The sequence below is a fragment of the Mustelus asterias genome, chromosome 8, assembly GCF_964213995.1.
Source record: "Mustelus asterias chromosome 8, sMusAst1.hap1.1, whole genome shotgun sequence".
NCBI classification, from domain to species: domain Eukaryota; kingdom Metazoa; phylum Chordata; class Chondrichthyes; order Carcharhiniformes; family Triakidae; genus Mustelus; species Mustelus asterias.
In genome coordinates, this window is record NC_135808.1 from 92,735,711 (window position 1) to 92,758,827 (window position 23,117).

The window sequence follows — 23,117 nt, forward strand, 5'->3', positions numbered from 1 at the left end:
CCACTCTCAGCTGCAGAGTGTTCATCCGCCGGATTATAATCCAGTAACAAGGGAAAATAGTCACCAGCCAATCACCCACACTTAGGCTGGAATTTTACCGGCCTGCCCTGAATCCAGGAGTAGGTGAGGCTCGGAGAATGGCATTCTCCGTTGGCCTCGGGTGCGATTGTACGAACCTCAGGCGGACGTGCCAGTAAAATTCCATCCTTGGATTTTTTTTTTTCCCAAACATGTTTCTGACTGCCCACAGGCTCGGCAAACTCCTCCCAAAGTTCTTACTCTCCTTCCTTGCTGCTTCATGCCCTTGGCTCCCAAGATGTGATTCTTCAGTCCTTTGTGTTCTTATACTAAAGGAACTATAGTTCACACCATATGTTAAACAAAGAAATGTGCGAAGGTTTTGAATAGAACTGAAAATTACATGGAATATTCACCTCGTTTCAATTTGCTAAAGTAAACTTATTCCCTTGATCAACATTTTTCTAAAGAGTCCAATTCTAAGAGTGAGATTATAATGAACTTCTTGTGGAAACTGACTTTCGTAACCCTATGTTTTATGAATGGGGAAAATTAACAATACTTGAACTCAAGGCCAACACATGGAAAGAAGAAGTAATTGAGATTTTATCTTTCTCATTCTAGTGCTTATCATTTTTGATCGTCTGTTTTGTTATTCCAGCTGTATTTTTCTGACGTCTCATTTGGTTTAAATTCCCTGTGTTGATAATGACCTGCCATGATTTCATAAGCTGCACCTGGATAAATAAACATTTAAAAATGAATTGAGTTCTGCATTGTCTTACAGCTTTTATAGTTTCATGAGCACTGATTTTTACAATAAGGGCTGGATTTTATCTCCTCTGCTTACGTGGAATATAGGGCAGAACGGTTTGTTTCTGTGTTATAAGTGTATCCGTAATTAAATACAATGAAAAGTGCTAACTAACTTTTAAATTTTATTTCTGATATATTATTCTTAAAATGGTCAAGTATTTGGTTGTAAGAGAACCTTAGTTTTCTCAGTGTTTCACGAAGACCCATTTTCTCATTTGCTCTTGAGAAGGTGTGGACGATAACCTGGAGTTCAGTTTCTGATTGAGCACACATAAGTATCATCTGCATATTACAGTTCAATTATTGAAATTTGAGTGAGTTTAGTTTGGGATTGAAAGCAGCATATGTTGATCAGATTCCTGTCTATTCTGTAAATGATCTCCATGTCTGTGGGTAGTTTGCTGGAGGTGAGGTGCAGTTTTTCTGCAAGAAGATGGAGAGGAGGGTTGGTTCAATGACACAGCCTTGTTTGATCCCAGTCTTCAATGAGAGTAGGATCTATGGTGATTCTGTTGGTGAGGACCATGGCTTGCATGTCAACATGGAGTAGACGGACAACAGTGACAAATTTCTGAGTGTAACCAGATTTGAGGAGGACACTCCATAAAGCTTCACAGTTGATGTGAAGTTACAAAAGGTCATGTACAGTGGTTGAGTGGTAGGATGGCATGGTAGCAAAGTGGTTAGCGCGGCTGCCTCACAGCGCTAGGGACCCGGGTTCGATTCCTGGGTTGAATCACTGTCTGTGCGGAGTCTGCACATTCTCCCCATGTTTGCATGGGTTTCCTCCCACAGCCTGAAAGACGTGCTGGTTAGGTGCACTGACCATGCTAAATTCTCCCTCAGTGTACTTATGCAGGCGCCAGAGTGTGGTGACTAGGGGATTTTCATAGTAACTTCATTGCAGTGTTAATGTAAGCCTATTTGTGACACTAATAAATAAACTTTAAACTGATGCAGTTACTTACATTTTCCTTGCATTTGCTGTGTAGTGAAAATTATGTCTGTGGTACCTCTCAGTGGCAGATAACCACACTAAAACTCTGGAAGGAGCTGCCCAGTCACTGGGAGGAGGCAATTGAGGAGGATCTTTGGAATGATTTTCCATGTGGCAGACAGCAGGGAGACACCTCCATTATTACTGCAAGCAGACTTTCTTGAATATAGTCCTTGAGCTCCCCCCGGAATGTACTCTTTTTTTTCCCAGATGAGGGATATGAGATGGTGCAGCTGTTTATTAAGATTAATGGTAAGATTCCAGAAATCTTGAGAATCATCTCTCGACAAAGGCAAATATAGATGATGAAATTTATCATCATTTCCAAGGAGAATTTGAGAAACAGAATGTCAAACCTGAGTCTAAGATCATAGTTTACTGGTGGCAGTGATTCCCACACTCTGGTATGCCTCAGGGACTTGGACAACCTACAGCAGGCACCTCAAAGCCCTGGTGCTTTTGGAAGATCCTCCAAATATATTGGCAACAAAGGCAGTCCAATGGCAGCATCTTCTTCCAAGCCAACGTGTCCAGCAGCAGGATGCTGATCACTCAAAACCAGCTTGTTTGTATTTCTAGGCGAATTTCACAGTGACATCATTGCAGTGTTAATGTAGGCCTTACTTGTGACTAATAAATATAACTTTAACTTTTCTGACTCCAAACTCCTATCCAACATCTCTACTCAGAACTTAATTATGACAGGCGAAACACTTTCAGAGGTGCCCTCAAAGCATTCCTAAAGAAGTCAAACATCCCTGCTGACTCATGGGTATCTCTGGCTTGAGACCAACTGACATGGAGAAGGTTCATTCTAGAAGGCACCAAACACATTGAGAGGCTTATTTGGAACACAAAAAGGTGAAATTGAGATATTGGAGAGCATACACTAACCTCCCAACAACTAATCCGTCTGACTCTCTAACCATCACCTGATCTGTATGTGGTAGATTCTGAAGATGGCGCTTTGGACTGATCAGCCATCTCAAAACCCATTGAAACAGAATGGGAGCAAATTGTCCTTTGATTCCAAGGGACTACTTAAGAAGAATTATCAGGACTTAATGTTGCTTCATTAGAATTTAACCATGGTCAGCTATTGTGTGATATCATTAGTTCAAACACATTTCACTGAAAGTACTGCTTAAATGGTCTTCATCATCTTTTAAAGGGGATGTCAGAAACTGCCACTTTTGTGAAGGTGATTCTTTAGGAATGTTCCATTGTTAATGATTACCTGCGAAAGTGAGAAATTTTAAAGTGTCAAACAAATTTTTGTACCTTCTTTGGTATAATAGTGCTATTGCAACAGCTTGGGATGAGTCAGATAACTAGTACATAAAATTTCAATGACTTGGCCAAAAATGTATTTTGGAGCAGTGTGGAGGGGTTAAGCTAATTAGTAGAGTGCAAGGTTATGTTTTCATTTGAAAATGGTGAGCAGGGATGGACTAGCTCACTCATCAAACCTACCTCACACTATGATGCCTAGAGCAACATGATGAGACATCTCCTACCACACTGTCTGCAGCCATCTCCTGACTAGGTAGAAAAAGTGAAAAAAAACTCTGAGCTAATAAGAGAACAACATCTCCAGAAACTTTCTCTCTGACCTCTCCATATGATCGAAACTGACCACGAGATCCATGCGTCTGTTAACTGTTTTTCCACGCAAGTAGAATTAGATCTTGAGAACATATATTTTTTATTTAGCTTGATTAGGTGGCAGAAAAAAATATGCATCTCTGCTTTTAGGTTTCTACTCTCCAAGAGGAAAGAAACAGCTTATTAGCTGAGAATGACCTTATGACAGAGAGGATAAACCAATTAGATGCATTTGATGATCCACACAGCCTTGCCGGCAAGAAATACTTTAACTTCCAGCTTCAGTTGGAGCAGTTACAAGAAGAGAATTACAGGTATGATATTCAATTCCAGTCATTAACATTCACAGCTGCATCTCTATGTATTGTACACCTTATTTCAAGATCATCACTGGAACTACATACCTCAACTATGAGATGGGGCTTCATAAGTTCCTCCAAAAACTCAGATCCAAATACCAACATATACATCCAGGCGGCCTGACTAGCCACAGGACATTACATATATTCCTGACCTTCCTTTTGTCAACAGCGTGCTTGGGAGAACTACTTGCCATGTCTTCCTTTCCTTGCTTCAGTTCTGCTTTTTTTTCTGTTTTTGTTTAATAGATTAATAGAAATGGGGGAGATATTAAATGGATTTTTTGCATCCGTATTTTTTAAGGAAACTGGCATGGAGTCTATGGAAATAAGGCAAACAAGTAGGGACGAGATGGAACCTATACAGATTAAAGGGGAGGAGGTGCTTGCTGTCTTGAGGCAAATCAGAGTAGATAAATCCCCAGGACCGGACATGGTATTCCCTCGGACCTTGAAGGAGACTAGTGTTGAAATTGCAGAGGCCCTGGCAGATATATTTAAAATGTCGGTATCCACGGGTGAGGTGCCGGATGATTGGAGGATAGCTCATACAACAACAACAAAGAACAACAAAGAACAATACAGCACAGGAACAGGCCCTTCGGCCCTCCAAGCCCACGCCGCTCCCCGGTCCAGGATTGAATCCTGAATCCAGGATCCCCGCCCAATTTTCCAGCCTATCTACATACCAATATCCTATCCACCGAGCTGTCCCTCACAGCTACGGTGCTTTGTTCATTACAACCTATTAACTCACCCCCACCCCCCCATTCCAGACCATGTGATCTCCAGGGAGAGGCGAAAACCCAGAGTGAAAAACCCCAGGGCCAATATGGGGAAAACAAAATCTGGGAAATTCCTCTCCGACCCCCTGAGGCGTTCGAAACGAGTCCAGGAGATCACAATGGCCCTGATCGGAAAATGCTTCCCAACCCTAGTCATTTCCACCTCCACGAACACCATATGAATTCCCTGCCCCCGAGACAGGTTCCCAACTATCCGCAGTCTCGCTCTGTACTGGCACCAGCAAGATGATCATAGAATGAAGCCTTGAAACGAGAAACAAGGAACAATTAGCCCGCGCCACTCCCTGGTCCAAACTAGACCACTCTTTTGTATCCCTCCATTCCCACTCCGTTCATATAGCTGTCTAGATAAGTCTTAAATGTTCCCAGTGTGTCCGCCTCCACCACCTTGCCCGGCAACACATTCCAGGCCCCCACGACCCTCTGTGTGAAATATGTCCTTCTGATATCTGTGTTAAACCTCCCCCCCTTCACCTTGAACCTATGACCCCTCGTGAACGTCACCACCGACCCGGGGAAAAGCTTCCCACCGTTCACCCTATCTATGCCTTTCATAATTTTATACACCTCTATTAAGTCTCCCCTCATCCTCCGTCTTTCCAAGGAGAACAACCCCAGTTTCCCCAATCTCTCCTCATAACCAAGCCCCTCCATACCAGGCAACATCCTGGTAAACCTCCTCTGTACTCTCTCCAAAGCCTCCACGTCCTTCTGGTAGTGTGGCGACCAGAACTGGACGCAGTATTCCAAATGCGGCCGAACCAACGTTCTATACATCTGCAACATCAGACCCCAACTTTTATACTCTATGCCCCGTCCTATAAAGGCAAGCATGCCATATGCCTTCTTCACCACCTTCTCCACCTGTGACGTCACCTTCAAAGATCTGTGGACTTGCACACCCAGGTCCCTCTGCATCTCTACACCCTTTATGGTTCTTCCATTTATCGTGTAGCTCCTCCCTACATTATTCCCACCAAAATGCATCACTTCGCATTTATCAGGATTGAACTCCATCTGCCATTTCCTTGCCCAAATTTCCAGCCTATCTATATCCTTCTGTAGCCTCTGACAATGTTCCTCACTATCTGCAAGTCCTGCCAGTTTTGTGTCGTCCGCAAACTTACTGATCACCCCAGTTACTCCTTCTTCCAGATCATTTATATAAATCACAAACAGCAGAGGTCCCAATACAGAGCCCTGTGGTACACCACTAGTCACAGGCCTCCAGCCGGAAAAAGACCCTTCCACTACCACCCTCTGTCTTCTATGACCAAGCCAGTTCTCCACCCATCTACCCACCTCCCCCTTTATCCCATGGGATCCAACCTTTTTCACTAGCCTACCATGAGGGACTTTGTCAAACGCTTTACTAAAGTCCATATAGACAACATCCACGGCCCTTCCTTCGTCAACCATTTTGGTCACTTCTTCAAAAAACACCACCAGGTTAGTGAGGCATGACCTCCCTCTCACAAAACCATGTTGACTATCGTTAATGAGTTTATTCCTTTCTAAATGCGCATACATCCTATCTTTAAGAATCTTCTCCAACAACTTCCCCACCACGGACATCAAGCTCACCGGCCTATAATTACCCGGGTTATCCTTCCTACCCTTCTTAAATAACGGGACCACATTGGCTATCCTCCAATCCTCTGGGACCTCACCTGTGTCCAGTGACGAGACAAAGATTTGCGTCAGAGGCCCAACGATTTCACCTCTCGTCTCCCTGAGCAGCCTTGGATAGATTCCATCAGGCCCTGGGGATTTGTCAGTCTTTATATTCTCTAACAAACCTAACACTTCCTCCTTTGTAATGGAGATTTTCTCCAACGGTTCAACACTCCCCTCCGAGACACTCCCAGTCAACACATCCCTCTCCTTTGTGAATACCGACGCAAAGTATTCATTTAGGATCTCCCCTACCTCTTTGGGCTCCAAGCATAAGTCCCCACTTTTGTCCCTGAGAGGTCCGATTTTTTTCGTTGTTCCGTTGTTTAAAAAAGGCTCAAAAAGTAATGTGGGAAATTATAGGCCGGTAAGTTTGACGTCAGTAGTAGGTAAACTATTGGAAGGAGTACTAAGAGATAGGATCTACAAATATTTGGATAGACAGGGACTTATTAGGGAGAGTCAACATGGCTTTGTGCGTGGTAGGTCATGTTTAACCAATCTAATAGAGTTTTTCGAGGAGGTTACCAGGAAAATGGATGAAGCGAAGGCAGTGGATGTTGTCTACTTGGACTTCAGTAAGGCCTTTGACAAGGTCCCGCATGGGAGGTTAGTTAGGAAGGTTCAGTCGCTAGGTATACATGGAGAGGTAGTAAATTGGATTAGACATTGGCTCAATGGAAGAAGCCAGAGAGTGGTAGTGGAGGATTGCTTCTCTGAGTGGAGGCCTGTGACTAGTGGTGTGCCACAGGGATCAGTGCTGGGTCCATTGTTGTTTATCATCTATATCAATGATCTGGATGATAATGTGGTAAATTGGATCAGCAAATTTGCTGATGATACAAAGATTGGAGGTGTAGTGGACAGTGAGGAAGGTTTTCAAAGCTTGCAGAGGGATTTGGACCAACTAGAAAAATGGGCTGAAAAATGGCAGATGGAGTTTAATGCAGACAAGTGTGAGGTATTGCACTTTGGAAGGACAAACCAAGGTAGAACATACAAGGTAAATGGTAGGACACTGAAGAGTGCAGTAGAACAGAGGGATCTGGGAATATAGATACATAATTCTCTAAAAGTGGCGTCACAGGTAGATAGGGTCATAACAAGTGCTTTTGGTACATTGGCCTTTATAAATCAAAGTATTGAGTATAAGAGTTGGAATGTTATGGTGAGGTTGTATAAGACATTGGTGAGGCCAAATTTAGAGTATTGTGTGCAGTTTTGGTCACCTAATTACAGGAAGGATATTAATGAGGTTGAAAGAGTGCAGAGAAGGTTTACAAGGATGGTGCCAGAACTTGAGAAGCTGAGTTACAGAGAAAGGTTGAATAGGTTAAGACTTTATTCCCTGGAGCGTAGAAGAATGAGGGGAGATTTGATAGAGGTGTATAAAATTATGATGGGTATAGATAGAGTGAATGCAAGCAGGCTTTTTCCACTAAGGCTAGGGGAGGAAAGAACTAGAGGACATGGGTTAAGGGTGAAGGGGGAAAAGTTTAAAGGGAATATTAGGGGGGGCTTCTTCACACAGAGAGTTGTGGGAGTGTGGAATGAACTGCCAGATGAAGTGGTGAATGCGGGCTCACTTTTAACATTTAAGAAAAACTTGGACAGGTACATGGATGAGAGGGGTGTGGAGGGATATGGTCCAGGTGCAGGTCAGTGGGACTAGGCAGAAAAATGGTTCAGCACAGACAAGAAGGGCCAAAAGGCCTGTTTCTGTGCTGTATGTTCGATGGTTCTATGGTTCTAATGAAACTTTCCTGAATGCTTTTCTTTCTGAGAAATATCTGTGCTCCTTCAAGTATGGGCTGCAGACAATCTCCTATTAATCACTGCAATGTTGGCTTCTGCTGCTGAGGCCCTAACCTCTGCAATTCCTTCCCAAAATCTCTCCTCTGCTCTACATCACTTTCCTCTTTTAAGGCACTCTTTCAAACCCCATTTCTTTCACTTTCCCTAATATCTCCTTATTTGACTCAGCATCAAATGTTTCTCAATACTCAGCCCAGGAAGCACCTTTGACATCTTTCCCTGCAATAAAAATGTTATATGAATACACTGTGTGTTGTTGATTTTGCAATCTCTTCCTACCAGTCCCTTGTCTCGGCTTCCTTTTTACCTTTTCCTGGGTTTCCTGTTTCCTTTGCTTTTTAAAATGTTTATTTCCTGCCCGTTGTGCAGCTTTTTTTTGGACTATTTTATGCAAGTTATCTCTTGAGCATTCCCACACATCTGCCACTGCTTACTTATATCACTAGATGGAGCTTCATAGCCTCCAGAACATGTAGAAACCCCAATCCCTTTAACTACATTATCACTAATGGAATGAGGGACATTCAGTTTAATCCCAATTTCTTGTGAAGTTAATTAAAAGTAAATGCCCAATCTAAGTGACAGAAATACTAGTGATTTTAAAATGTTGCTGAATAATTTGTTTATCAACTCTCTCACTCTTCCTGTCCTCAATCTCAATTTTTTCCATCTTTCTTTACTTGTTTTCCTTCTTTCAGATTCCATTTGCTGTCTTGTGTTGCTCTCGCACACTTGCTCGCTACCATTTTCACATGTTCCAGTCTCTCGTCACATCTGACTTATATTCTGATCCACACTTTGGCTGCTTGAGTTACCAGTAGAAAAGTTAAAGCTATTTGTCACTATATTTACTTTTATGTTTTTTACTCTGCTTCTTTCAATTGTTTCTTTCTTGAACTAGTGTTTATTTTTCTTTGGTTTTCTGTCTCTTTTTTTCTATTTTGTTAATCTATCAATAATATTTTTATTGTAAGTACAGCTTACTGCTTGTTCATTATACTTGAATTTGCTGGATCCTTCTCTTCCTTTCTGTAGTTCGTCATTTTCTTTTCACAATCTTCTTCCTTAATATGTGACTTCAGTTACTTTGCTTTCTTCCTGATAGCAAGTTGACTTACAAATCAACATATTTAGGGATCAACAAAGGCACAGCAAGTGTACACTTTTTCCTATTTTTTTTAAGTTCTATTTATGTAAAGGTGCCTTTGTGTGCAGAATTATTGCTTTGATAGCTTGACAAAAATTGTACCTAAATCACATTACACAAGTATGCAAAGGGTGTAGTTGAGAGAATTCTGCCCCCATCTCCCCTCCCCATTCCTACATCTGGAGACTGCTTGGTTTGGCACATTCTTGGCTATCAGCTTTGTGTGTAGGGAGCTCTGTCCTATTAATCTGTGACATAGCCAGATGTACCAGTGCACTGCACAATCTTCTGTATATCTCTATCAAATTATACCTATTTCTCTAGTTTCATCTGTACGATTTGGTCTTTCACAATGAAAAATTGAAGACCTGAATTACGTATGTTTAATATATAATTTTGTGTAGAATCAGGAGACAAATGCACCTTTGTAGCACAAACAAGTATTGAAATTATTTCCTAAGCAAGTGACCTTCAATGGTTTGTAGCTGTCTTTTGAATTGCAAGATTAGATTATGGCCTGAAATCATTGCAAAATACCCATTATTTTTACAATTAATTTGTTGTTCGTAGGTATCACAATAGACACAGCAGTCAGTGCCTGATTCTGTCCTTGCTAAAGGGTTATTGGTTGTGACATAGTCCACTACAAGTTTGGTCACTCAGATTGAGGCTTTGTTTTGTATATATTCTATTTTTGTCATCTTTCTCTCTAGACTTGAAGCAGCAAAGGATGACTATCGTGTTCACTGTGAAGAACTAGAGCGACAACTGATTGAGATACAGCACAGAAATGATGAATTAAACAGTCTGGCTGAAGAAAATCTTGCTTTAAAAGATGAAATTGATGTCCTAAGGTAAAGGAATAGTGATAGTAAGAGACATTTGTCTATTTGTACCTATAAACACTAATTAGGAATTGTCTCATGGCAATTTGTACCGTTAAAGGTTGTTCACTGGTTGAAATACCAGAATAACATGATGCCATGTTGATATCATTTGTGACCTGTGTGAAATTTGTGCATAAGATTGCATTGCCGCTGTGAGAAATCAGTGAATAACTTCTCCATTATCTCGCTCTCAAATATTACAGGTAATTTCTCTTCTCTCATATAATGCGAGATTTTACGGGCTCACCCGAGCGAGACCAGAAATTACTGTCTGAGGCCAATGGACATTTCCGTTGTCTGCCCCTCACCCACTCCGATTCCCTGGCGGGCGGGGTGGTAGAATTCCGGTGATAGTCTGAAAAGATGATGACAAACAGATGGACGCTGACAGGAATATACTGGAAATTCATGAATGTAGAAATTTTATAGACCTGCCCATTCTGGTATAATTGTTTATCGCTGTGCAGTTTACTGAATTGAGAGATTTCTGTTACAAAACTTCTGTCAGGATGTTATCAGTGTAGTTTAAGTAAGTAAATAAATAAATGAGAATTCTGCAGGATTGTCAGTAGACTTTCAGCAAAGTGCGTGGTTCCTAGCGTAGGAACTCCAACCAAACATTGAGCTAAGATTTTTCAATCGGAATTCTTTGAACATCAACAGTACCCCATTTATTTTAAACCATTTAAATCATAAGTGTGCAGGGCAGCCTGGTATTAAAGCCCTGTATCCTGACTTTCTTCAAAAGGTAGCTTATTGTCAGGTAGTTTCAGCCTCCTGGTGTCTGTTGTATTTCACAACAATTCTGATGTAAATCGGATGTTCTGATTTTAAGATCTTTCAACAGATGACACCTGAGCGGTTGAGTATTTCAGCATTTTCTGTTCTTGATGTCAGATACTGCAAATGCATCTGCAGTAATTTGCTTTTGCACTTGGTAATTTGTTTTGTATTTTTATTTGTCCACTGAAGAATACGACTGTCAGACGTAGGGGACAGAAGTAGGTCGTTCGTCTCAATGAGTCCGCTCCATCATTCAATGAGATCATGACTTATTTGATATGATAACCCTCAACTCAATGATCCATTCAGCCTTGAACACAGTCAATGATTCAGTCTCCACAGCCCTCTGCAGTAAAGAATTCCACAAATTCATTACCCTCTGAGAGAAGAAATTCCTCCCCACCTCTGTCTAAAATGGACCGCCCCATACTCTGAGATTATGCCTTCTGATCCTAGACTTTCCTGCAAGGGGAAACAACCTCTCAGAATCCACACTGTCAAGTCCCCTGAGAATCGTACGGCTGGGATTCTCTCAAAAAAACCAAAGTGCCCAACGGGCGGGAAAACGGAAGATTTTCCCACCTTTTTTTTAGGCGTACTTAGTTTCACGATTCTCTGGCACTTTGTGCATTCACAGAATGCCTCTGGGGGATTCATGCCGGAAAGTGGGGGGCGGGGCCTCATCCCACCCGAGAGGCCAGCAGCATAGTCCTGTGCTGTCAGTGGGCAGCTCAGCGCATGCGCCGTGGCCCTCACCACCCCCATTGCCGGCCTCCCGAATGCCAGCCTCCCGATTACCGGCCGACCCAACCTCTCCTCCCAGCTCCCGGGGGGCCAGCCCCAATTGTCCCCTCCCCCACCAATCCCATTGTAGAGTGCACAGCATGCGTTTCAACCCCCGCCCACCGATTGCCCCCCTCCCCACTAGCCCCCCCCCCCCCCCCCCCAGCCCCCCCCATCCCCTCCCACTTATGTCTCCCGGCCTTCTGCGCAACTCGAGCAGCGCAGTGGGCTGGGAAAATCCTGGCCTATATCTCTCACTAAGGTCGTCTCTCATTCTTCTAAACTTCAATGAGGACAGACCCAAAGTACCCAACCTTTCCTCATAAGGAAATCCCTCCATACGCAGGATCAACTGGTGAACCTAGTTATCCCCACACCAACACGGGTAGCCAGCATCAGGGCATCAGGACCCTCCTATTGAGTCCTCTGGCAGACCCCTGACATCCCCCCCCACCCCGGCACTATGGTGCTCAATCGGGTACTGCCAAGGTGCCAGGTTGGCACTGTTAGGGTGCCAGGTCAGCACTGCTAGGCCGGCACTGCCCGAAGCGACCATGGTGTCTGGTCTCCACTATTTCAGAGCAGTAGTAATTCTCGCTGGCATTATGTCTCGCTGGCGAATGGAGAAGCATCTGGGATGGGGGAACCAGCCATTAACCACATGTAAATAAAATTAATTCTGGGGCAAAACCATTCTCACCGGCAAAACTGCGCGAATCAGATTTTTGGCCTCGCCCACTATCTTCCCAGCTCGCCACGCTGATCGACCAGTGAGTCGAGCCAGTAAGATAGCACCCACAGTCTATCTATGTAGCAGTGCCTCTATGATTTGTGATTTTAATTGAATTTACAAATCTATACAATTCTGCTGTTTCAAAATTAATGCGGTTCTGAAAAACCCAGGAGGAAGGGGTTCAATCAGTGGTTCCATTAGGCTGTTTTGATTACCATCCTTTTCTCAGGCCTGCAGTTGCTTTCCTCTTGTTCACTCTTATCTTGTAGGCTTTTTAGTAATTTGTTTGAAGTTCTTTTCTGAATCCAGTGTTCCTGTTGGCCTTGTGTGCTGAACTTTGCTGCAGCTGATTACAGAGCAAGATATCGAGTGAGTGAAGTGTTCACAGGGAGTTGGGTTTTAACAACATCAAAGATTTTTAAAAATCTAATTGAACCTTGTTACGTTATGTGTATCAGAGCAACATTGTGCATTTAATGCGTGAGCAAGCATGGAGACTTTCTGTTTCAGAGTGCAGTTAAACTTAATGTGAACAGCGATTTAAAGAAGGTTTCTAGTTTTAAAGCTGAACGGACTTCAAGATTGGGCGCGACACTTTTGAGGCCAAGGAAACTTTTCCGTATTCTGACCACTGTTTTCACAGGAATTATTCAGATAAGGTCATCAAATTAGAGGCCTCAGTGGAGACATACAAAAAAAAACTCGAAGACCTGAATAACTTGAGGCGGCAGATGAAATTGTTGGAGGACAAAAACGTGATGTATATGCAGAATGCAGTTAGCCTGGAGGAAGAACTCCGAAAAGCTAATGCTGCACGTGCTCAGTTGGAGACATACAAAAGACAAGTAAGCATCAACCGCAAATCCTCTTATCTGAGTGGAGTGTGTAGTTTCATGATAAAACTACAATTTAAATAACTTAAACGTAAAATGAAATAGCTCCCTGGGCAGTCTAATCGGTAAATGCACTGTTCAATGCAATACAAAGTCATAAAGGCTAGACGATCACACAGTTGATTTATGGTCTGTGATGAGTAAGTAAGTAAGATGCATCAGCATCTCTGATCCAGAGATATGAAAACTCATCCTGATAATTAGAGATGTGGACAAAAATTTAATTTGATTCCAAATGCTGGGACTGTTTGAAATGTTAACAAACTAATTATCTTGTAGCTTTCAAAAAATACTGTCATTGGAGGAAAATATGCTATTGTACTTTCACTACCGGGCGGCCCGCTGGCACAGTGGTTAGCACTGCTGCCTCACAGCGCTAGGGACACAGGTTCGATTCCCAGCTTGGGTCATTGTCTGTGCAGAGTCTGCACGTTCTCCCCGTGTCAGCGTGGCTTTCCTCCAGGTGCTCCGGTTTCCTCCCACAGTCTGAAAAAAATGCTGGTTAGGTGCATTGGCCATACTAAATTCTCCTTCAGTACACCCGAAAAGGCGCCAGAGTGTGGCGACTAGGGGATTTTCACATTAACTTCAATGCAGTATTAATGTAAGTCTACTTGTGGCACTAATAAATAAACTTTAAACTTACCCTCATGAAAATGCTAAAATGATGTAGTTTGTAAACTTTTATTCATTCCTGAGATGTAACTTTGCTCGCAAGGTCAATATTTGGTACCCATCTGTGATTTTAATCTTTGATTAAAAACAAGCCTTTTTATGCTATCTTACTGAAATGCCTACTGCATATGTATGACAATAGATATTCGTGCCATACCGTTGTTGCCCTAATTGAGAACAGTTTACTCAGAATAGATCAGGGATTGATCCTGAGAATTTATCTTTGTTTGACTAATGTTGGGTAGTGCATTTACCTAATGAACCAGTGAGGAAGGCCACACTTTGCATAAGTTACTACAACAGTGCCATTTGATCTAATGACCTTTTGTAACACTGGTTGCTTTATTGTCATTAAAAGGTTCAGGAACTTCACAACTCATTATCTGAGGAAGTAAGAAGAGCAGACAAACTGGCCTTTGAATTGAAACAGATTGAGGAAAAGCATGAAACATTACTGAAAGAAAAAGAGGCAAGTACCCTTGGTGTTCAGCTACCAAGATATTCAGATCTCTGTGCTATATTGTTAGGAAGAAGGACTTTGCAGGGTTGGGCGTACCATTGTCATTTCTGGTGCTGAGGTTGATATTGGTTGGTCTGTCTGATTTTAGTTTTTAACTTTTCTATAGCAATGTAACTGGCCATTTCAGAGGACAGTTAACAGTCTGGCCTGAATTTTTTGGATGGCGATGCCTCGCTTTCTTCCATCCAAAGAGTCAGTGGGGAGCACATCTCTGCCAACTCCGAGTGCCCCACAGCCATTTCATGTTTGACCAGTATTAAGTGGCTGCAGGTGGAGCGTCTGCCCCTCACTCAGAATTGGCTGGCAGCCCTCTAGTTCCTACAGCAATGCAGGAGAACATTGGAGCCTATGTCTGGGCACCAAAGGCCCAGGTAAGTTCAAGGGATCCCGGAGCTGGGAGGATAAGGAAGGCCTGGAGGGGGCATGAAAAATTGAGCCTGGCAAGCCACTTAAGGGCATGCATTGGGGTGAGAGTGAGCTACCCATCGAAGGTCTTGCCCCCCCTAGGGTAAACTTGTTGTGTGATCAGGGCATGTGGAAGCTGGAGTGAATATTATCCCTTTAATTTAATGCTACCCCCCTAAAACTCCACCGACAGGGGAGCAGTAAATTCTGGTCATTGTTGTGAATCTGCAATCACCTCTTTAGTCTGGCAACTCATCATCCAAGAACTTTTGATTACCAACTGTCGGGCTTCGACATGGTAGAATTGAGTAACTAAGTTATCGAGGCCCGCAGGCGGGGTAGCAACCTGGAAAATGGTGAAATTATAGAGAATACATTTTGTAATTTGTCCTTTGGCACCAAGAAAAAAAAGGAATGAAATATGTTGAATTTTATAAAAATTAAATTGATTTACTGCCACCCCAAATTGTGATTGACCCTATTGCGATCTGAAGTGTTGTAACAAGGAACTCTTCAAGAAGAATGTCCTCGTGCTTCCACCATCTCGGAGCAACAATGGATGGCTAATAAAGTCCAGTTAGCATTATTTTATGATGGCATGAGATAATATTTTATAGTAAATCTGCTTTAGAATTGTTGCTGTCTGTATTTGTCTGTATTGTGTTCAGGCAATGGTAAACACAATATGCTGTGATCATGAGTCACTGAGGATTTTAACATCACCCACCTTGTAAAGTCAATTCCAGCATGGTTAAACTCAAATAAGCTAATCTATTTGTTCATTTTTACTGTATGTGATTAAGTGTATGCATTCTTCAGTTTTATACTTTGCTGTGTTTGTATTAGAATGCAGCTTCAGGACAGGACAGTGAAATTGATTGATTGTGTATTTTATAACCATTCTCAGCTGACCAGAATCTAGCTCCATCAAGGTATGTGATGGAACATAAGTCTGAATATTTGCCTGAAGTGATTTTTCCTGTCCAAATGTCTATTATAGAATTATAGAATCCCTACAGTGCAGAAGGAGGCCATTCAGCCCATTGAGCCTGCACCAACAACAATCCCACCCAGACCCTATCCCCGTAACCCCACATATTTACCCTGCTAATCCCCCTGACACTATGTGTGGGATTTTCCAGCCATGCTCTCCCAGAAACTAGAAAATCCCGCCCAAGCTCAACAGAACATAAGAACTAGGAGCAGGAGTAGGCCATCTGGCCCCTCGAGCCTGCTCCGTCATTCAATAAGATCATGGCTGATCAGTTCCAACTACCTGCCCGCTCACCATAACCCTTAATTCCTTTACTGTTCAAAGATTTATCTATCCTTGCCTTAAAAACATTCAATGAGGTAGCCTCAACTTTTTCACTGGGCAGGGAATTCCACAGATTCACAACCATTTGTGTGAAGAAGTTCCTCCTCAACTCAGTCCTAAATTTGCTTCCCCTTATTTTGAGGCTATGCCTCCTAGTTCTAGTTTCACCCGCCAGTGGAAACAACTTTCCTGCTTCTATCTCATCTATTCCCTTCATAATCTTAAATGTTTCTATAAGATCTCCCCTCATTCTTCTGAATTCCAATGAGTTATAGCCCCAGTCTACTCAGTCTCTCCTCATAAGCCAACCCTCTCAACTCCGGAATCAACCTAGTAAATCTCCTCTGCACCCCCTCCAGTGCCAGTATATCCTTTCTCAAGTAAGGAGACCAAAGCTGTACACAATACTCCAGGTGTGGCCTCACCAGCACCTTGTACAGCTGCAACATAATCTCGCTGTTTTTAAACTCCATCCCTCTAGCAATGAAGGACAAAATTCCATTTGCCTTCTTAATTACTTGCTGCACCTGCAAACTAACTTCTTGAGATTCCTGCACAAAGACACCCAGGTCCCTCTGCACAGCAGCATGCTGCAATTTTTTACAATTTAAATAATAGTCCATTTTGCTGTTATTCCTACCAAAATGGATGACCTCACATTTACCAACATTGTACTTCATCTGCCAGACCCTCGCCCACTCACTTAGACTATTTATATCCCTTTGCAGACTTTCAGCGTCCTCTGTACACCTTTCCATGATCGCCCCTCACCATAGATTTTCCCATGGTCAGCCCCTCACCCATAGTGGGCAGAACGGGAAAATTCAACCCGTAAGGATCAATTTATCATGGCCAATCAAACAAACCCGCACATATTTTGAGTGTGGGAGGAAACTGGAGCACCCGAGGAAGCCCACACAGACACCAGGAGAATGTGCAAACTTCACACAGATAGTGTCACCCGAGGTTGGAATTGAAGCCAGGTCCATGGAGCTGTGAGGCTGCAATGCTAACCAGATAGTAATTGGATAGTGATTTTTTTTTAAAAGAGATCTAGTTCAGAACTTAAGACTTATTTTGAATTACAGATTCAAGGGGAATTTGCAGAGGAAGCTGAAAGAGCAACACCAAAGAAATCATCTGTCATTAATTAAAGATATTTCTTCCTGGGGGGAAGAATATAATTCACACAAAAAAAAAGCATTATCCATAGTTAACTGTTTCTACTAAGTTTGATCCTAGATTTTTAAAAAAGATGATTTGACGTAACTTGGGACTTCACATCCCTGTAGTTTGATGCTATCATATTCATGGTTGGATTTATATTTCACAATGGCTGAACAATTTCCTAGCTGTGATCTCTGAACTTCCTCAATAATGTGGGCATAATTTTTAATTCACAAGTGTTACGACAAAGATTTTTTACAATTTATTGTTCCCATAAATGCCTTTTTCAATCCAAATATATTTATTTGTTAATAAGGAGCCAATCCAACTAGGTTACATTGAGTCAAAGAAAGAGTAAGTTTATTAATTACCCAAGCTGAGAAAAAATAAAGATGCAATGACACACGTACTTACACGTGTGCACACACTCTCATGCACATGCAGGTGCACACACTCATGCAAACCATTCACAAACTCTGCCTCTCACACTCACACACACATTCTCTTTCTTTCACACGTACACACCCTCCAAGGTTAGAGTCCAAAAATGTTTTAAAAATAGATTATTAAATCCTTTCCTTGTCTTTGAGGTGTAGATTGTTGAATATTGTGGCCATTTGAAGTTAGTCGGTTTCCGATAGAATTCTGGGGTTGACTTGGTTCAGTTCAGCATTTGGTGAGATACTCTTTTAGTTTGAAAACGAGAATTAGAGAGATAGATCTTTACTCCTCTCTTCCAGCAGATGACTGTATTGTTTTCTTCTTGTCCTTGATTTTACTGGGTGGAACAGTTTTTAAGACTCCTATCTGTATATTCTAAGAAAGGAATTTAATTATCATGTCTTTCCGTCATTGTTGCAGACCAAGTAATCCCAATTTTTGATCCTTTTTAATCTCCAAAACATTTGACACCTTTCAAGTAGAAATCAACTAGGTTATTTCATCCTCCACAGGGGATTTTGAATGCCAGATGAATATCTGACTGGCTGGCAGTTCCCATTGTCATGATAGAACTATAGCTGACCTAAGTCCAGCATTGCTTTTTTTAATGTATTTCTTTCAAGAGAGTCCCTGATTAAAGTGGAGCTTGACACCCACCAGATGTGAAATTCCATGCAACAGGTCTGCAGTAAAATTTGTATAAAAAGTTTCCAAAGAAGTGGTCAACTTACAATATTAGGCATCAGGTGATTTGTGGCAGCTATTTTTAATCAATGCCTTTTCTTGTATTTGCTTAAATTATATGTCAGTGGTTAGCTGTTGAAGTTGTAGGTAGATACAACTCAGTCACAACTTACCATCATCGTGGGCACTTGCTTAGTTGTCATTTTGCATCAGTGAAGCAGATTGCAATGACAATTCTCCACACTTGGTGACAAGGAAAACTAAACTTCGTCAGCACTGAGTTTAAAAGTCACTCCATAAAATTCACACAACATATTAGAGCAAGTAATGGAAATACTGGATTGACTTAATGAGCGGGATTTTATAGCCATACACGTCCCGAAACCGTAAAATCCTGCCTGAGGTCAATGGACCTTCCCATTGTCCACCCCTCACCCGCTCCAATTCCCGTGGTGGGCAGGGCGGTACAATTCCGGTGAATGTCTATGATCTAGTCTCTTCATTCAACTGGTAGTTTAGTAAATCACATGAGAATTCACATTTATGAACTCAGCAATTTTGCCTTACTCTGAATTATTTTTCTTCTGCATTTGGTGAGAGGTATTGAGCAATATCTTTGAAGAGTTGCTTGTTGCTGTTATTTACTAGTTTTTTTCCTCCAGCGACTGATAGTGGAACGCGATACTCTCAGAGAAACCAATGAAGAGCTCAAATGCACACAAGTACAGCAAGATCACTTGTTACAATCAGGTATGATTCAGTTTCTTTAATTGTTCATTTTCTGTATTCTCTACTTCATGTAGTTTTCCAACAAGTAGGATTGTGCAGAGTGTTTAACATGCCTTTAAATCCATATATATAAATTTATTCATGCTTTGTCATGACGGCATTATTTGGCGTTGTATCATTTAGAGGTTTTTCATTTTCAAATAAGACCAAACTATTTCCTCCTCCTACTCCATTGGAATTTTGTAACTCTGCCAGAACGCAGAATCTATTAAAATTGTCAAAGTGTTGTTTAACGTCATCGATAAATGTGAACAAACCCACTTCTGGATTTTCACGCAAAACACTTTTTCAAATTGTTTATCTCTGGAGAACTAGGTGTGGTATTGGTATGAAATGGTGCCCTGGATCAAGGAGATGTAAATGAATGAATTATGTTAAAGCAGCTTAATTTCCAGCAGCAAATGGTGAATAATTCAAATTTTTGTTCTCCAGGTAAATTTTCTCTGGATTCACATGACCATCTTGCAGCTGAAATTCTTCCTGTGGAATATAGGTATAGTTCTTCCATTCCTACACACTCCAAAAATTGAAATCCTTAAAATCATTGATGAATTTTGGTAATCATTTTTTTTACATTGTCTTTTCAATGTAAAAACAGCTTTAATTTCTGGCAATGCCAAAACTAATCTCTTTGGTCCTGAATTTCCACAGATTACCTCAATCTACTTCCAACCATTTAAAGTGTTTTTCCCATAGTTCCATCAGAGCAGTCCCCATGGAGATATAATATCCTGATGTTTAAAATAAATGTACATTTTAAACACTTCAACACCAATAAATTAACAAACAGAAAAATATCTCATGCAATGAACTTTTCTAAATGTGTATGTTATATTTTTTGTTGCATTTGTCGAACTTGGTGATAAGTATTGCTGAAAACTGATTAGGTATTTATCACACAATAATATCCAACTTTCACACAGATTGGACAAAACTCCTAAATACAGGTATAATGCTGGGACAGTCACTTCAAAGAGTAACATTGCAATTCATTCATATGTGCAGAGAAAAGTTCATCCGACTGCAACATGAGAACAAGATGTTAAGATTGCAACAAGAGGGATCAGAAAATGAACGTATTTTGGTGCTGCAGAAGCAGTTAGATGATGTGAATCGGACAAAAAATGAACTGGAGACAGAAAATAGGTACGAATATGTTTGATATGATTTAATCTGCTCTTCAGCTGATGATTTCTGAGGAAATATTTTTAAATGCCAGGAACTAGTCTGACTTATGCCCTGCTGGTTGGTGGAGGACTGTGATAGTGGTCAGGTTGGGTCAGGAGGGTGGCTGAGTCAGGCTGATGGGATTAGTTAGATTGGGGGGGATTAATCAGGTCGGGAGGTTAGTCAGGTTAGGTTTGATGCGGGGATCAGTAGGGTATTTGGGGAGTCAGTTTTGTAGTTACTCTGATCTTAGTCTAGGTTTTAATCTAGGTAACCAGGTGAGTATCACAGAACTGTCTTTCGAGACCAAAGCTCAGAGTTTGGGGATGGTCCCAGGGAGCAGGGGAATTGCCCATCAGAATTTCTAATAAAACATTTCAAGCAGTTCCCACGTAGGTCTGCATTTCATAACTTCCAAAGTGCCTGACACACATTTTCAGTCATATGTCCAGTGTCCGATGATTTGGAGATTGGAGGATTTGGGTCCATTTGTTTTTAATATGTATGAGGATTATTGAATACTAAAATAAATAAGTGACATTAAATTTGTACAAGACAGTTGGAATATTGCATGGAGTGCTGAATGTCTCATAGGAAAAAGTTCTATTCTATAAAATGGTTGAAGAAAGATTCCCAAAATTGATATTCAAAATCTGAAGCTATAGATGCGAAGAAAGAAGTGAAGATTTTTTTTAGCGAGAACAGAAAAGGTTAAAGAAGGAGATTTTCAAAATTGAGAATGGTTTCAAGAGGTAATTGGTGAATAATTGTTTCCATTAGTTGGTAAATTGGTAAAGATCATTAGATCATCATGAGGAAAGTTAGAGGAAATGCTTTCACATGGTGAGTGACAACTAAGGCAGAGAATATAAAATGTAAAAAACATATGTGGTTAAATATTTGAAAGGAAAGAATATAAATGGATATGGGTCAAGAGCTGAGAAATAAAATTCGGAGTGATGTCTTCAGTTGAAGAATTGCCACCAGCAAAGCACAATGATCTAAAGTAATAATTGGTTTAACCTTCTCTTATGACCTTTTAAAACAGAATTGAAAACCAGCGTGTGCAAGAACTGCAACATCAAGTTGAAGATCTCCAGAAAGTCTTACAGGAGCAAGGATCTAAGTCGGAAGAAGTAAGTTATTGATTAAAAGTAATTTAAGGGCATTATATTAGATTTGTAAAGTAAAGAAGTAGAGAAGTAATTGGTTGCATATCTTTATGGGGCTTATAAACAATGGCTCCGATCTCCTGATGAGACATGTTACCCAGGATACAAATTGGGACCCTGTGGAGGACTAAATGCAGGAATTGCCCAGTAAGTTTTGAACAAGATTTGGCAACGGTCAGGTGTAGGGTGTGATCATATTCACTATCTCTGATTGGTCGGGAAACCCAGAAGCGGGATACTAATGCCGTGACTCAGTTAGAGAGCTACAGGGAGAAAAAAAACCCTTCTATGCACTTGTAGTTTTCTGAAACGCTGCAAACACTTCCAAATGTTAAAATTTAGCCCATAACCTTTAAGTACCTTTGAACATGTTCATTCTTAAATACAGAACTGCATGATGAAGGAAACAATTTTTTTTCTGGATAAAACATAGAAAAGTAGATGAGAAATTATTAAGGTGGCATAATAAAAGATATGATTATCTAGACACTTTTTTGATTTATATTATTCAAATAGCAAGTGCCTAATTTTGATTATGGCATCTATTAGCTTATATGTTTGTATAGTTAGTTCTTTTGCCACTGATATGACTGAAGGCCAAGAGAAAGCTGGTAGATATAATCAGATTGAAACTGGAGCTAATACATCTTCACTATTTGCATCTGTCATATTTATGCATTTCCACTTTTTCTCCTTTATGTTTGTAGTTTAAGTGTAGCTCCAGACAGTAGGAGAGTTAGGATTGTATAATTATAAAAATAACCCTAACTGCTTCATGAGCATATGTTTCTGAAGTATCCAATGCAGATTGTTTCAGTATTAGTTACCAAATGTACGCTTGAATCATGCACTCCAGGATCTTACGATATCATGTAACAAACATTTTGATATATTGTCTTGTTTTGCAGTCAAGTGACCTGAAGAAGAAATTAGATGCACACCTGTAAGTAAATAGTATTTTTTACAAGTTTTCTTTTTAAACATATAACCCGTTGCAAGTTTCTGAAATCCACACTGTCGCGGTTTTTAAAAATAAATAGATTTAAGTGTGGCTCACTTGTTCGTTCAGTAACAATGTTAAGTTCAGAATGTTTTCTATTGATACCCTTTCTCTCAAAATACAATGCAATTTCTTCTTGCAACTTATCACTATTCCAGTTACAAGTAAGCAACATTCCGCCTGGACTCAAATTCCATTTTAAATACAGGTAGCACACTTGCGATAAATTGTGTCAACAGTCTTAAAGGTTTCAGAGGTTTTGATTTTCAGAGCAGCTTGCAGACTTCTGTCTTTCAACAATCCCAGCCAGAAACTGAAAGCTGTTTCTCTACTACAAACTTAGCTCCTCCCATTAACCACATTATCACATGACCCTGTCAATCAACCTAATCAAAAACCCACATTCCATTCCTTTAATCAAAAAAAACCTTAGGGGACATTTTCTTTTGTAAACAAAAGTCCA

The 23,117-nt window shown here is 41.0% G+C and overlaps 1 protein-coding gene across 1 annotated transcript in view; it reads left to right on the forward strand.

Annotated features, from left to right (window-relative positions):
* The window catches only part of hook1 (hook microtubule-tethering protein 1), a 67,721-nt gene that overhangs the window by 31,023 nt on the left and 13,581 nt on the right, over positions 1-23,117 (forward strand). The window contains exons 9-17 of the mRNA XM_078218519.1: positions 3,587-3,750; positions 9,951-10,091; positions 13,067-13,268; positions 14,350-14,460; positions 19,189-19,276; positions 19,748-19,808; positions 20,321-20,461; positions 21,531-21,618; positions 22,563-22,597. Coding sequence (XP_078074645.1) covers positions 3,587-3,750; positions 9,951-10,091; positions 13,067-13,268; positions 14,350-14,460; positions 19,189-19,276; positions 19,748-19,808; positions 20,321-20,461; positions 21,531-21,618; positions 22,563-22,597 — 1,031 coding nt within the window. The remainder of the gene's footprint in view (positions 1-3,586; positions 3,751-9,950; positions 10,092-13,066; positions 13,269-14,349; positions 14,461-19,188; positions 19,277-19,747; positions 19,809-20,320; positions 20,462-21,530; positions 21,619-22,562; positions 22,598-23,117) is intronic.